Source organism: Ursus maritimus, unplaced genomic scaffold, assembly GCF_017311325.1.
Source record: "Ursus maritimus isolate PB19 unplaced genomic scaffold, ASM1731132v1 scaffold_29, whole genome shotgun sequence".
Taxonomy (NCBI): domain Eukaryota; kingdom Metazoa; phylum Chordata; class Mammalia; order Carnivora; family Ursidae; genus Ursus; species Ursus maritimus.
The window spans coordinates 22,966,290-22,983,860 of record NW_024425452.1 but is presented as its reverse complement, the minus strand read 5'-3'; the positions used below and the strand labels follow the sequence as shown (position 1 = coordinate 22,983,860).

Below are 17,571 nucleotides of genomic sequence, written 5' to 3'. Positions count from 1 at the left end.
TTATTTTTCTTAAAGATTTTATTTATTTATTTGACAGAGATAGAGACAGACAGCGAGAGAGGGAACACAAGCAGGGGGAGTGGGAGAGGAAGAAGCAGGCTCATAGCGGAGGAGCCTGATGTGGGGCTCGATCCCATAACGCCGGGATCACGCCCTGAGCCGAAGGCAGACGCTTAACCGCTGTGCCACCCAGGTGCCCCCGGAGGACTGGTTTTTAAAATTGCCAGGTTGTTATGGACTGGTACTTTTATAAAATATAATAATACCAAATTACTAGAAAAAAGTGAAATAAGGACATGTTTACCATTGGATTCAATAGACATAAAATAAAATTTTAGTAAATATAATCCAAATCCAACAAATTAACAGGGAAAAAGAAAATAATTTATACAACTGTACATATTGTTGAGAATGTATATATGCTGATAACAAGGACTCACTATTATACTTGGAACTTTTAGTCCTTTGCAATTATAGCGAAACAAAAGTTCTGAATGAGATAGTGATCCCTGATACTAAGTGCCTATTAACACTCTTTCAGACAAATGAAACTATCATATCAGTATTGAAAGTTCTAGTACAGAAACTTTATCCTAGGGGCACCTGGGTGGCTCGGTCAGTTGAGCATCTCACTCTTAATTTCGGCTCAGGTTTTGGTATCAGGGTCGTGAAATGGAGTCTGGCATTGGGCTCTGCACTGGGCATGGAGTTGGCTTGAGATTCTCTTCCTCTCCCTCTGCCCCTACCCCCCCTAAAAACAAAAAACCAAAAACCTTTGTATTAAAGCTTGCTTCTTGTTTGTTAACATTTAACCTAAGTTGAATTGACAATGCTACTTGTAGGGCATAACTTATCTGCAGTGCTTCATTGTTTGGTTTTACTGATATTCAGCATAGAAATCGGTTTCAGAGGTATGTTGATAAGAAGGAAATAGGAGATTCCGAACTGGCCTCAGCAAACTCAGGAGAATGTTCTTTATAACTTCTATAAAAAAATGAATTGATGCTGCTTTTTTAAAATTCATCTTTAATCTTTCATCAGTAGCCAGTTCCAGCAATCTACCCTATAAATTTTAATTTAAATTATTTTTCAATGAAAGAAATGATTTTGGCATCCTAGAATTCTTTTATTTTTATTTTTATCTTTTTATTTATTTGAGAGAGAGAGAGCGTGTGAGCGGGTGGGGAGGGACAGGGGAAGAGAATCGTCAAGCAGACTCCCTGCTGAGCGCAGAGCCTGACTTGGGCTCCATCCCATGACCCATGAGATCCTGACCTGAGCTGAAATCAAGAGCCTGATGCTCAACTGACAGAGCCACCCAGGTGCCCCAGCATCCTGGAATTCTTATATATGAATCTTCTTTGTTTATGTATGAATCTTCTGATGGAAAGTAAAATTCAAAGCATTCTGTCAAATGTTAAAAATATTTGGTGATATTTTCACTGACATAGGATATTGTCACTTATTTCTTTAATAATGATTATAAAACTATGGGAATATACTGCAACAATCTGTAGAAACTTCAATTTTCCCTCTTCAGTTTTCTTCTGCTGTTGAAAAAATACATTGCATTCTTCCTTTGCATGAAAGTGTGGATATTATTAAAAATACTGAAGCTAGGCAAATAAGCAAGTCTATCAAATTGTCCAAATTATATTTTTTAAAAGGTGAGAAGAAACTGGTTTCTTCTCTTTCTCTCACCCTACCCCGCAGTCCCTGGTAACCACCATTCTAGTCTGTTTCTATGTGTTCAGCTTTTTTAGATACCACATATAAGTCATATCAGACAGTATTTGCCTTTCTCTGACTTATTTCACTTAGCGTAATGCACTCAAGGTCCATCCATGTTGTCCTAAATAGAAGATTTCCTCCTTTCTCACGGCAAATATATATGTATGTATATACATACTATGTCTTCTTATCCATTCATTGGTTGATGGATCCTTAGATTGTTTCCATATCTTGGCTTTTGTGAATAATGCTGCAATAAACATGGGAGTGTAGATACCTTTTCAATATACTGTTTTCATTTCCTTTGGATATATATGCACAGAAGTGGGATTGCTGGCTCATATGGAAGTTCTATTTTTAATTTTTTGAGGAACCTATGGTGGCTGCATCAGTATACATTCCCACAAATAGTGCATAAGTGTTCCCTTTTCTCAGTTTGCTCACCAACACTTGTAATCTCTCTCTTTCTCTCTCTCTCTCTCTCTTTTTTTTTTTATGAGAGTCACTCTTAACAGGGGTGAGGTGATATCTCATTGTGATTTTGACTTGTATTTCCCGATGATGAGTGATGTTGAGCCACTGGTTTCTTATTTTGCAGAAACAAAGAGTTGATTATATAATTCTAACATACTTGACAAACTTTTTTTCCTCAATAACCATAACTCAGTTTGCAAGAAGAGTAGCTTTGACCATTTTCCATACTATCTCAAGATTTTTAAAAAATCTCATTTTTAACATATTAATCTTTAGAAATTAACAATTTTTACCATGTCATTAAGCCTATTGTTTCATTTAGCTGATATGTCTTTGCTAGCACAAATTTCCCGATGTAGGAAGCAATGTGTTGGTTGACGTTCTGGCACAAGCTCCCTAATCTGGGTAACCGTTCTGTACATACTCCTGTACAAATACTGAACTCCAAACCACATTTGTAGACAATGTAATCCTTCATAGTTTCCTAAAGCTCAGAGCTAGTCGTATTTGTCGGCAAAGGAGCTGAAGAAAAAGATTCTTCTTATATCACCATCATCTACAATTGTACATATAACAAAAGAACTGTCACAGGAGCATTACTTGTGCGTTTGTCAAGACGTGGTAAAAATATTTTGCTAGTTTTGTTTGTTCTTTGAGTTGATATTAGCTAGTTTTTAAAAAATATGTCAAGCCATGTAATCTTTGACACATTCACTCAATATTTCCAAGCGAATATCTTTGATGTCATCTTTCACTAATGCCTCAGCAATTGTACATTTATTTTTGCCTCAGCAATCTAAAGTATCATTTTCTAAGACATCTCCGAGGCATTAATGATTAAATATGAAGTAGTGAACATTTGCTTCGATTGGCTTCTTACATCAATTCTTTGAAAATTCTTTTGCATTTGAACTTACTTCTGTTTTGTGTATAAATGTTGCTTACGTTTTGATGGATTCATTGCTACATGAGCCAGTCCATTTCTGCAAATGACATGCTATGCTTTCATACTTCACCATCAATGAACTGAACTCAATAAATGAGCAGTCATACTTCCTAATAAAACTAATACCAATTCTTTTCATCTTTATTTCTTTGAAATCACTTTCATAGTCAGCATTTAGTTTATTTCTGATGAAAATACATGTTCAAAAACCCTTGTGAAGCTTGTTTTGCCATTAGCTAGTTGGGGTTGAAAATAATATAAATTCTACTTCCCTAACAATTAAAACTTAAAATAATTAAAAATAATTTATAAAAATAAATGATTATATTTTCTCAGATTTTTTTTGTGGATTACAGTTGACGAGCTAACCTCAAAATGTCACATGTTTTGCCCTATTGCTGGTGACTTGTAGGCAGCTACTCTCCATGTGGTTCAACTACACACAACTCATTTATGGCCTACTGGATGAGTCCAATAATCACATGTTTAGAATATACAGCAATATTAAATTGTTATAAACGTTTCTAAACATGTATTTTCAATTTCTCTACTTATCATGGTGCCATTATCACTTTCTCTGAGCACCATACTTGAACAGCATTGTATTACAAAGCACCCAGTTTATTAACTCCTATCACTTTTATGGGGATAATTCTTTCAATTCTTCTACTTCCTTTTAAATGTTTTTGGTTAGGTGAACAGTGTTCTAGGCTTTAAAAGAAAGCAAACGGAGTTAGTTAGGAGGAAAATGCAGATAAGGTAGAGTCTGTTTTCTCTGCCCTTGTCCCTTTTTCCTCTTTCTCCATCACATAGCTCTCCCATGCGGACATGTTGTAGGCACATCGCCCACTGCAGTCTTGTTTCATTGGCTGACGCTTCCCCACCTAATTAATCATCTGTCTTAGTGTTGGTTTAGCTCATTCCAATGTCTCTAGAAAGTGATGCTGCTGACATTTTTTGTAACAGAATCAAAAAGAGGTTGATTAAGCAAAACAATTCTAAGTCACAGAATATTTTCCGAGAGTGCTGTAATTTGACTTTTCAAGGGAAGTCTATAAGACTTTCAAAATCCAAACATGAACAGTAATAAGATTTGAGAAAGTTTCATAGGTTTATCTTTGTTATCATGTTATTGTTAGAAAATGTGTCTAATTGTTGGAAATAATGCGGCAGAAAAAGAAAGCAAATTGTTTGTTTTTAAGAAAAACCCATTTTAGGTAATTAGATTTGAAATTAAAGAGCAAGATATAAAGGAGGAGTATGGAGGTGGAGCATGAGAGGAGATAATTAGGAATGCTGCTAAAGTTTAAGAATAAAAGATTAAAAATGGAAGTGTCATCCCACTAAACGCTGTGGGGAATTTACCTATTTCATTCTTTGCTTCAGTTTTTCTTATACTAGAAATTATCGAATGAAAGTACATTAGACACACTCAAGTCATGCAATTCTGACAAAATAAAAAAGAAAGGGAATAGTGCACCATTTTCAATATTAAATTAGAAGCATAACTTCTTTTGAATTAGTCATTTTTATGCCATCCCCATTTTACTTTGAAAAGGTTTTTATCTCTATGGCAACAACTGCAAAGAAATACACCATATTCATTTCCATCAGCTCCCAATGAAAATGATTTTAAGCCCATAGTAAGTTCGCAGTATAGTCTACAAAAATTTATAACTATAACCCCAAGGATTTATTGATAAAAAGACACAGGCAGGACTACTTATATAGTAAATCAGTCCCTTGACGTTTCCTAGCTTGGGAATTATACTTGATTAGCATGTTTCAGAAATTTTATATCATTTGAGAAAAAAATAAATGACAGTTTACAGAATGTATATAGAGATATAAAAAGTGAAAAATTGCCCAAAGAAATAAAGATAAGAACAATTTAATTTTGGCAATATTTTACTCTGACATCATTTACATTATACCAATAAAACAAAGTTTTCTAAGAAGTTAGAATTGTATTCTAGCAAAATGGCTTTCTAAAACAAAGTAAATTAATTTAGACAAATGGCTGATTACAGAAGCTCTTGTCAGATACCATTGGTAATTTATGAAGGAAAAGAGGCACAGATCGGGTAAAGGAAATGCCTACATCTTCACCAGCTGCTTACGAATCTAGTAAAATTCTGAAATTACAATAACAGATGTTTTCTTCTCCCAATGTCCTGCCCCTTCTACCTTTTTTTTTTCTTTCAGTTTGGCTTCCTCTGTTTCTGTATCTCTCACAGCTTTTACTTGAATGAATTGGGCTTGTTCATGAAGGAAAAAAGTAGTAGCTCTAAATTTTACTTACCTGGAAACCACGAACAATCTTGAGACCAATGCCATTTATAAACATGAAAAGTTTTATTAAGTCATATCTATGCTGAAAAATTCTTTCTGTCTGAGATAAATATGCATAGTGCCTTGACTCCTAGTCTGTCCTGGAAGGGAGCACTCATGCCCCTCCTCTCTTCCAACGTGTCCTCAAGGTTGAGGTGCTGACTCATATTTACACTCGTGCCGTGTCTTTTATTTATTATTATTTCATGTTGCTTGCAACTGCAGTTTCTCCCCATTTGCTGACTTCCTTGTCTCAATTTGTAAATGTGCTTAATTACAAAACAAAACAAAATGACAATAAAAAACTTTTCCTTGACCTCTCCAAATGTGATCTTATACCATTTCTCCTTATACCCCAGCTTCTGAAAAGAATAGGCCATAATACCCTTTCTCAATAACCACTATATTCCCAAGACCCATAAAATGTCACATCTGCCTCTGCCCAGCACAGCCACTCTTAAAACCAGGCTTGTTCCAGATCACAAAAGAATTTTCCTCAGACCCCCATCCTCCCTGATGTCTCTGAAGGATTTCCAATCAATTGACCATCCTCTTCTTTTCAAAACTTTTCTCTTATTCCATTTCTCTATACAGTTGACCCTTGAACAACTCAAGTGTTTGCGGCACTGACCACCACACAGTCGAAAATTTGTGTCTAACGTTTGACTCCCCCCAAAACTTGACTACTAATAGCCTACTATTGACCAAAAGGCCTCCTGATAACAATAACAGTCAATTAACATATGTTTTACATATGTATTATATACTGTATTCTTACAGTAAAACTAGAGAAAAGAAAATATCATTAAGAAAATCAAAAGGAAGAGAAAATACATTTATAAGACTGTATTTATCAAAGAAATCCATGTAATTAAAACTGGACCTGCACAGTTCAAACCCATGTTGTTCAAGGGTCAGTTGTACTTTTAACTTTCTCATTCACCTTCCACCTACCCCTATATATAAGTTTACCCTAATTCCAAAGTTCTGTCCTCAGTTCTTTTCTTTCCACAGTCTCTCCCTTGGCCACCCTATCTACTCTGGGGGCTTTGTCAGCCATAAACTGATGACTTTCTAACAGAAAACTGTGTCTTTTTCCTAATGATCTCAATGCAGGTTTTCAGGGACTGGTGCATTTCCATTTGCAGACTCTTTTGGCGGCTCTAATGCTATAGGCTGGAAACTGACTCATCTTCAAAAGAATGTTTTCCTCTATTATTTTTTACTTTGGTTAAAGGCACTATCACCATTTCAGATTTGATACTTTAGTCACCATTCTGATACTTAAGTCCATTGTCTCGTCTCTGCTCATTCTCTCTCCTTAGCGTCTGTCCCATCTGGTCATTTCACATTATTTTTATAAGCCTGAGCTGCGTTTAGCCCTCTATTACTTATTGATTAGACTAAAAAATAGTTCTCTCATTTGTTTCAATATAAAACACATGCACTCATACTCTGTCTCTCTGTCTCCCTATTTCTGTCTCTGTTTCATGGTGAGGTTAATATTAATCAATATTTTCATCGTGTCTTCTCTTCTCCTCAAAAACCATTGAGGGCTCTGCACTGGTGATGTTAAGGACGGTGTTTGTTCCACCTCTGGGTGCAGATGTTGTTGGTGCCAGACTTGGGGACCAGCTGCCATGGGTGCTGGCTGCCAATGGTTTCCACCTGTGCTTCCCTCCAGAGGTTTGCCTTAGTCTGCAGGAACTGCCTTGCCTGGAGATACCGAGAAGTTGACACCCTTCTCCCCACCCAGTGTGTTTGCTGCGTATCAAAGCCTCGCCCCATTCTCCAATGTAAGGATAAATTCTCTGGTGCTCTGGCTACCTGGTGGGGTCTGGCTAAAACTAGACTCCTGAAAGCACATTTTTGACTGCAGTCTTCCTCTTCCTTTTTCTGCTTCCTTCACTTTCTTACAGTTTTCTTCTGAAAACCAGGTACACAAGAACTCCATCTTAGATTCTTTTAGGGAAACCTGACCTAAGTCAACTTCCATGGTACTGCACACAAATCAGGCACTCGAATATTTCTTAAGTAAATAAAACAGGCTTTCAGATCTCTCAGAAAGAAGGTTTCATTCAGACGTAGTTGCTTCTCTCAAAATAGGCGTTCTCACTTATTTTCTTCTTTGTCCAACTTTTTATTGATTAGCTCTTGTCTTTCCTCTCAGTGTAGAGATGTTTGATTATAAGATTTTCAAATTCTTCTAAATATAAACTATAAACATGATTGAATAAGAGCATAACTGAAATGTTTAAATTTAAACATGATTTAAATGCATGCTATTAAAATGTTCTTTGCAAGAGATATGGAATATTGTAGAAAACACATGGCCAGTGGAGAGTATAGTGACAGCCCTCAGTATGGCAGAATGTGCAGTGCTAGCTCCTTCAGTGGTATTTGGCTCTTTTCATTATATTTTCTGGGGTTAATATTCTTAAGGTGGCATTATTATTGTTGAATAAAATACAATTATTGAATGTATATAAAGGACATGTGCTTATATTATTGAATTTTATGTGCATTTGAGGCATTACATATATTTTTAGATATTCTTTTTCACGGTCCCATAGACGCACTGTTAATATCCCCAACAATGCAAATACAAACAACAATCCTTGCTAGTGTTCAGGTGTTCACAGTTAGTGATTTTGGAACTACAAATAATAACAGCATTGTGGTCACAGCATATGTTGTATGCTGTTAAGAATTTTAAAAGTACAATAAAAACACAGATATATACACATACATATATGATTTGCTGAACATATTAAAAATGTCAAATAGATGTCAAAGGTATCTATAACTGTTCATGAAAAAAATCCAAGTAAAAGTTCACTGGTTTTTAAGGAAAATTAGGAAAAGTAAGCTATTTCTAGAAAATTCAAGAACTACTCTGAATACTATTATTCCGAGAATTTAGAAATAAGAGTACTGTAACATCTACTTATATTCCATAAAAGAGAAATTTCCAAGTTTTCTTGGAATTGTTGCATCACATTTATTTTGCAATGGCTCTACTCTCCCTGAAAATTGAAATATAACATATTGAAAAGCTGAAGTGCTATAAAATTAAACTTGCTTTCAGAATTTGGTGCTACCACTCAACGTAACTCAAAGTTACGTTTTACAAAGTTGAGGTCTTGTATTGTTTATTAGGAACATAATGTTGGCTTTCAAAGTCAGTAGGCCATAAAAATGTTTCATGTTTCAAATGTTTTGCATTTCTGAAAACTTATGTGTTTATATTTCCCAAACTGATTAATAACTTGTAATTCATTCTTGGTTTTGGCAGCTACCTACATATATACTCATTGTGTGCCAAACGGATAAATAACTTTGTCTTTGACATTCCCAGTGGTAAATGTACCAAATAGCTACTAACATGTTCAGTGTGATGTTCTGAATAACGATACTAAGGCAGGAATATTAGCATACTGTCACTTTGGTGGAAAGTACCTTCTCCTTTTCCATTCTCTTTAAGTGTTTCTATGACTAAGTAGTTAATATTTATAAGAGTCTTTCATAGAACACCTGTCACCAGACTGCATTCAAAGTGATCCTGGCTTAATATCATAACATACCTGAGGGCTAAGCTGTGATGAAACAGATAAATTTAGATTACAATCTTGAATGGTTTGCCTGAAGTCACAAATTAATACAATCACACAGCTGGAAAAAGAACAGCTCTGACTCCCATCCCTGTTCCCCACCAATCGGCCAATGCTTGTTCCCAATGGTGCCCACATGCAGGGTAAGCAGAGTGTGGGCATGGAATGTGCACTCTTCACAATGTGTGGAGACCCCAAAGGGACCAACTGTACCAATCAACATTTGTCCCTTATAATGTGAGAAAAATGAGGGGCTTTGGTCAAATTCTCAATATTCTCCGTTTTAAAGACATAAAAATCTGGGTTTGGGAATGGAACCACAAAACAGACAGTAAGGGCTTCTTACTATACACAATAGTTAAGGAGATTAAAAGCCTGAAGCCTTGAAAGAACTGTTGAATGTTTCTGCACCTCACTTGCATTATTTGGTGGACTGGAAGGACACTACTGTTCCCTCTCAGCTTTAAACCAGATGTCCCTGAAATGGGCCCCCAGGCCCATCCTCTGAAGCAGCAACCTGCCTGTCTGGGCCTCAGGGACTGTGTGTCCCTGGTCCAAAGGAGGCTGCATTAGAAGGTGTGCTTCTTCCACAGCAGAGACCATATCTTGGGTCTATTCACGTAAATAAATAAGCCATCCAAGTCAGCATTCTATTTGAAAAATATGAAACCTTTCTCTTTATTAATCCAAATAACAGATAGCTGATAAAGCTATTCCGTTACAATACAAATGGTGTCATTTGACCCTTTATTTAAATGCATAAGGACCTCAGAGCTCCTTGTGGTTTAAGGATCTATGTAAGTATTCCTGGAATAAAACCATTGGTTACAATCTCTTTTTCTCGTTACAGCCTTCCCAGGGCACTTTGTGTCTTCTACTTCAAGTGCACTGCAGAGACTCACTAATTAGAGTGCAGTTTACCACAGTGGACCACAGGCACACTGTCATTAACTAGCTGTGATATTTATCTGAGCTGTAGCCTGTGCTCATAAAGTCTGGGCTACATCTCATACTATGGGTTTTTTCACCTGATCCTAATTACACTGAGCTAGAACTTGTCTCCAGTGTCTTCTTGTTCTTTTTCCTTTCCTATGAGTTAGAGTGTGAGGCAAAAGTACAGGATTCTTGTCCTTGCTACACAACTAAAAATTGTGTCACCTATATAGAAACATGCAATAAATATGAACCATTATTTGCAGAATGCAGAACCTCTACAATCTTATTTACAACATGTATATTTACGTATTTATATATGGATTCAAGCAAAAAAAAAAAAAAGAGGATGCTTTTTTCCCCTATATTTATGTCCTACCCGGGACCAGAGTTAAAACTATTATTTAAAAAAATTTGTTGACTTTTTCCTTTTAGCAATACAGATTCTTGGTACAAGGATAAAAGTAACAGCATTAATGAGTGAGCAGAATTATGGATACACTCACTGTGCATTTTAAAGGTCAGTGTTAGTTTCAATACATAAAGTTAAGAAAAGTCTTATATTACCCTCATCTTCATATGCAACTAACCAAATTACTTCCTGAAGCTAAAAATTTATCATTATTCCTTCTTTTCTCTATAAGGCTCCACCTTAAAATTCAAGCCAATGTAACATAATTTAATCCCAACTAGAGACAATTGTTAGTGGTTTCTACCAGGCCCTGAACTCACTTTGTTGAAATGATGAGGTCATTCTATGGCTCTGAAATTAGCACTATGGAATAAGCTACCCTAAAAAAAAAGATTTTTTTTTTTACCATAAAATTTCTGTTCAAGATCAAAATTACAATCAAGCAACAAAAAAATGCAAGAGTGAGGTGTCATCTTGGTCCAATCAAACTTGCATTTGGGGCAGTAACTGGCTGACTCACCAGCAAAATGCTTTTCTTTTCAGAGACCTAGAGTGACTTCTTTAAAAAGTCCATGATAGTTTTATGCCAATCTCAAGACTATACAGACATGCACTTAATGTGACAAAAAAGGAAAAATCCGAGGTCACATTAAAACAATATATTTTTTTTATATTTTGGGAAATTCTATTAAGAATACTAGGAAACCCTTCAAGGAATCTAAATCTTAGAGGGAATTTTTATAAATACCGGGGTTTTTTTTGAGATATTTCATATAAACTTCTATGAACATACTCAGCTGTCTGAAATACTCCACTTTTCACTAAGATACTTTCTGGGCTCCCATCCAGTTCCTGTCCTTATGCCTCCAATGGATTCCCCATTGCTGTCTCTGCTTCCTCACAATTCACCCCCTAATTTACACCTTTCTTGCAATTTTCATTTCTAATGCTCTCTCAATTATTCAACTAAAACTCTTCTTTCAGCTGGCATCAATTCCAGACACCTCTTCTTTTATCCAATATCTTTCCCCTGACTTTGTTCCAAATTTTAATCCTGTTCAACCTCTGTACATTCTGAAATACTCTTCTGTTGGCTTCTTGGTTCTGCAATGTCTTGGTCCCTATTCTGGCCCTTCTCTGACCTCATTATGGGCTGAACATTCTCTTGGCCCCCATGTTTTTCTCCCTTACTTCTCTCTGATATGCTTTCATCTGAGTCTTAGGGTCAGTGCTAAACATAAGCTGAATTTTAAGAATTGTGTTAATCTATAAAGGATGTGAGACTTAAAAATATGCCGGCCAAATGTTTTACCTGTAGGACTTTAAAAAGATAACAAAGTAAAAAAAAATGTATATATATATATGTATATATATTATATATATGACAGAATCAAAGAAGAAAATCAGGAGGTAAAGAAAAAAAAACTATAAATCTCAGATATATATTGCCATGAAACATTGCTGAGGTTAAGAGAAACTTCTAAGTATGAGAAGAATACTGCCATGTATTTTATTAAATGAACACTTTATAATCTAAGATTTAGCTACTTAAAAGCCAATGAAAAGAATAAAATCAACTAATACAACTTTGAAACAGAAATTTGGTGTGGTTCTTGGAGAAAAATAGTGTTCTTTTTGTTTTAATTTAAAATTTTTATTACGTTATGTTAGTCACCACCCAGTACATCATTAGTTTTTGATGTAGTGTTCCGTGATTCATTGTTTGCGTATAACACCCAGTGCTCCCTGCAATATGTGCCCTCCTTAATACCCATTACTGGGCTAGCCCACTCCCCCACCCCACTCCCCTCTGAAGCCCTCAGTTTGTTTCCCAGAGTCCATAGTCTCTCGTGGTTCATTTCCACTTCTGTTTACTCCCCCTTCATTATTCCCTTCTTATTGTGCTTATAGAAAACTGTACACAAAGGGTCAAAGAGAAAAAGAAAAGGTATTTATCAATCAAAATCTGTATGCCTTAATAACAATAACAATAGTAATATTAACATGTTTCTACGATGTTTGATATTGTTCAAAGTACCTTTACATGTTACACCTATATTTGTTTTTTGGTTTTTGTGACACCTATGTTTGAAACTAACCATAACTGTGAGATATTGGTAGAGCAGAATCTATTGTCTATTTAACCATTGAGGAAAATGAAGAAATCAATGATTTATATAAAATTAAATGTTCTTATTTCATTAAAGACATTTATACCCAGGAATAAGGTGTATAAGACTTGCCACATATTTTATATGTCATTTCAATTAACTTAATGATAGTTAATTCCTTCCTGGTCAAACACCTGTAATCAAAATATAAGAGTTTTGTTGACAATGTGTTAATAAAAAAATTTTTTTTAATTCATAGATTTTTCTTTTGTTTTCTATTGCAAGCTTCAGTGAAATGGAAAAATTACTGGTCTTAGCTTGCAGTGTGTGTGCATACATACACACACATATACATACAAGTACATTAATATATCTAAAAGAGCTGAGTGCTCCCTAACTCTTGAGTGGAGGAGACATGGTGGCACTAAAGATGGACCTAACTGTAAATATGTAAGAATGCTCACTTCTTAAATTAATTTGCTTCCCTTTTAAGTAGCTTATAAAGCAGAATAAATCATGGATTGTATTTGGAAATAATATTTGTAAATGTGGATAATGTCAATAATACCTGTTCCAGCTTCTTCCTCAATAAATACAGCACTTGTGAAAGGTGGTAGTAATAATGACAAGCCAGGCCTAACAGTATCTATAAAATTCCTTTACATTCTTTAGTTTCTAACACTGTTACTCTTGATAGAGGATAAAATAAAAGTAACATGAAACTATTGAGACTATACATATTTATAAATGGAGTACATTTGCATAAAGTAGTGGTTGAACTTTATAATTTGAATACGTTCCTCCATAATTATCATGAAGAATACATAAGTTTAATTTATTCTTTAACCCACCTTCCTCTGAAATGCAAGCTTTGAGAGGGTACAATTTCAATTTGAAGCATTATTATTTTTAAAAAGCCTCATTTGAATATTTTTTTCGTTTCAGCTAGTCTCTGACAAGGACTCTCATAATTATCTTACAAGCCAAATTAAGAAATGTGGGTGGGAAGGAGGTAGAGTTTAATGTATTTGTACATGATTTAATTATCATGCCACAAGAACATCAGTGGTAATCAAGATGGCAGCCTTTGCTGGTGTTAGGTGAAACTGTCAGGTTCTATTCTGTTCAGAATTTATTAAAGATTTGCATGAAGACTTAGAGGATAGGCTTATCAAATTTTAAGGTGACATAAAGCTGGGAGCTATTTCACTAGAAAAGAAAACTAACAGAATGATATTAGGGATTAAAATCCAGAAGATGAGATTTAACAATGACAAGGATCAGTTCCTTCTCTGTGATTCAAAAAGGCAACTGTACAATGGGATGGATGAACATCTGACTTGGCAGAAGTTTTCATTAAAATAAAAGAAGGGAACATCAAATTGACCACATGTACAAGTCAAAAGTGTGATATCGTCATGCACTTAAAAATTCGTTAAGAGGGTAGATTTCATGTCAAATATTCTTACCACGCACACACAAACAACTCTGCCATAGGAGGGATAATTCAGACATAATAACCTCAACCTAGCCTCATGCACCTAGCTCTATAATTTCCATCTCAAACCACCAACAGAGTATAAGTTTTTGGGAATTGGAACTAAAAATCTGTTTATTATTACGTATTTCTATTTTGAGAATACAGTTGACTAAAATTGTGTATATTTAAGGTACACAACTTGATGATCTGGTATGTGAACTATTCGCCATGATCAAGCTAATCAACATATCCATCACCTCACACATAATTACCTTTTTCTTTTTTTATGGTGAAAACACTTAAGATCTACCCTTCTAGCAAATTTCAAGTATACAATACAATATTAATTATAGTCTCATTGTCGTACATTACATCTCCAGAACTTATTTATCTTGCATAACTAAAACTTTGTACACCTTGACCAATATTTCCCCCATCCTCCTCATCCCAGTCCCTGGTAACCACCATTCTACTCTCTGTTTCTATGAATTTGACATTTTTGGATTTAGACATATAAATAAGATCACACAGTATTTGTCTTTCTGTGTCTGGTTTATTTCATTTAGCACAATGTCCTCCATGCAGGATTTTCTTCTTTTTTAAGACTGAATAATATTTCACTGTGTACATCTGCGTGTGAGTTTGTCTAATCACATTTTTTTTATTCATTCATCTGTCAATACACATTTAAGTTGTTTGCATATCATGAGAGTGCAGATAATTCCATGAAATGCTCATTTCATTTCCTTTGGACATACACCCAGAAGTGAAATTGCTGGGTTGTAAGTAAGTTCTATTTTTAATTTTTTGAGAAACCTCCATACTCTTTTCCACAGTGGTTGTACCAATTTACATTCTCACCAAGAGTGCACCAGGGTTCCCTTTTCCTCCTGTCCTCACCAGCACTTGTTATCTCCCATCTTTCTGATAACAGCAATTCTAACAGGTATGAGGTGACATCTCCTCATGGTTTTGATTTGCATTTCCTGATGATTAGTGATATTTAGCACCTTTTTATGTACCTGTTGGCCATTTGTATGTCTTCTTTTAAGAAACTATTCAGCTTTTTTGCCAATTTTTAAATGGGTAACTAGGGTTTGCTGTTGAGTTGCATGAGTTCCTTATATATTTGGTATTAACTAGGAGGTATAATTTATCATTCAGTTTCCAGGAAAGGAGAGTTATTAGAAGGAAAATGTCCTCTGGATGCAGAACATAGAAATTAACTTGGAAATATGGTCCTAGATGCAATTAGACATCTTGGCTATCATTGGAGAAAAAAAGAATCAGCAGCTTGGAAATTAACTACATAAGGTCATTTCATCTTGTCCTCTGCCCCCAGTGAGTTAATTGCTTAAGGCAGAGTCAAAAACCTAAATCTAGATAAGTTATTTTCTATTTTTCTCCCTGACATTACTTAAACTTTGATCAAGCGGATTAATGAACTCTTGAATAGAGAGGGGCTGGAGAACCAATGGGGAAACTACAGTTGTATATACAGGTATTGGGAGCAGAACACAGATAGGACTGCTTTATAAATAATTTTAAAATATCAGCATAGTTCCACTTATTGGCAATGTGTCCTTTCCAAGTTGCTTAAAAACCTCAGTTCCTCTATGTGGATGATAGTATTACATATCTCATAGAGCTATTTTGAGAAATAAATAAATGAAATAATAATAATGTGAAACATTTAGCACATTATAGGTGATTCATAAATCTTAGCCATTATTCACAAAACTTTTCCTTTTATTCTCTTAACCATCAAAATTTATTAAGCCCTTTCGTGTTCACTGAATTAGCCATTTGTAATAAAAAGTAAACATAAAATTTTTTAGTTTTTAATTTTGATTTTTGTCCAAATCAAATCTTAATTGTACTACCAAAAATAATAAATAAATAAAAACAAAGAAACAAAGCCGCTTTAGTAGAAGGAATTAGTTAAAAAAAAAAATACACAGAAGTGTATCAGCTCAATCTTAAGCTCCAGTAGAGGTATACTGTCTATAGTACAAAGGCATACTCGCCACATTTTGCTCTGCACTAAATAACACCACACATGTTCAGTTCCATTCTTGATACCTCCAGAAAGTCCATAAGTATTTTCTGAGAAATACTATCAGCATGTTGGGAGTCAGAAGTCCATATAAGAGGGAGTTAAGAGAAATGGGATTTTATTAACCTGATAAAAGGTAAATCTTGGTAAAATATATCACTGGTTCCCCAGTACTTGAAGGATTCTGATATACTTGAGGCAAAAGACTTATTTGCCAGAGGACAAAACTGGGAATGATAAACAAAAATGACTAAAAAAGAGATTTGGGGTTAATATCCTAGGACAGTAAAAGAGAATGTGGGATTTAGAATCAGAAGCTCCATATTCAAGTTCTGACTCTACTTTTTATTAGCTCTTTGACTTTAGGCAAATCACCTAAACTCTGAGTCATATAATCCTCATCTATAAGGTAACAAAAGTTAATAACAATAATCATATGAGTAAGCACATAAAATGTTTCAAGATTTTAAAATGATTTGAAAATAGTAATAACAATAAGCCATAAGAATGGGGTGACCCACTGCTGAAGTGTTGAAGTGAAGCTTACCCATTATCACTGCAGGGGTTCCCTTTCCTGGGGGAAGCTAAGACTAACTAATGTAACTATTATTTATTCACTTACTACGTATTTTATCTCAAAGGCAGTAAACTGTAATGAAAGAAGATTTACAAAGCATCACTAATGTCAATAATTTAATTCAACTAAAGACTGTAGTTAATATCCACAATCCTTACAGAATTCATGAACAAGCAGGAACTCCACAAAGATACTCATCAACTTAACTCTGCAAAGATCAGCTTAACTCAAAACCCCAAAATATGACCAACGTGTCCTAGATCAAGTTACAGTTAATTCATTTCACCTAAACTATATCTCTACATTTGTGCTGCCAATCTTGAAAGTATATAGAACTTTCTGGATTGTAAAAGCTCTGTCAAAATCTCAAATCTCAAATTTCAGCCTTTGGATAGTTAATATGCTCCTTATGCCCATCTGCTTGCCGTATTTTGGGTTTATTTTTATTAATGTTCAGAAATAAGTAAGCCGTGAGATAGTAATGCCTGCCAGTTGTTCCAAGTTTACTTACCCTCTGACCTTCTTTTCCAGGTGGACCCTGTGGGCCTTGTATCCCCAGGGAACCCTGTGGGGGGTGGAAAGAACACATGTTAATAGACTGTTCGAAGTACACTTGCATCACAAAGAATGATGTGAAAAGTAATACCTATTTTATTCATTAAACAAAACTTTTAAAGTGATTTGAGCTCTTCCAAAGTTAGACTCTGTAATATAGTAATAATAGTAAATTGTCCTTCTGTGACTGGTTTGTCTTTGGAGCTAACTCTAGAAAAGAAAAAAAGGCGATTCCAAACCAGGTGTGAGGCCAGGGTTCACTTCAAGACTCCAGACTTCCTTCCTTTCTGACTCCCAAGTGGTCAGAACTATGTTTCACCAAACTAACATAAATAAGTAGTAACAATATTTGCA

At 35.0% G+C, this 17,571-nt stretch overlaps 1 protein-coding gene across 1 annotated transcript in view; it reads right to left on the bottom strand.

The window, feature by feature from the left end:
* The window catches only part of COL19A1 (collagen type XIX alpha 1 chain), a 299,548-nt gene that overhangs the window by 114,663 nt on the left and 167,314 nt on the right, over positions 1-17,571 (bottom strand). The window contains exon 15 of the mRNA XM_008684899.2: positions 17,174-17,227. Coding sequence (XP_008683121.1) covers positions 17,174-17,227 — 54 coding nt within the window. The remainder of the gene's footprint in view (positions 1-17,173; positions 17,228-17,571) is intronic.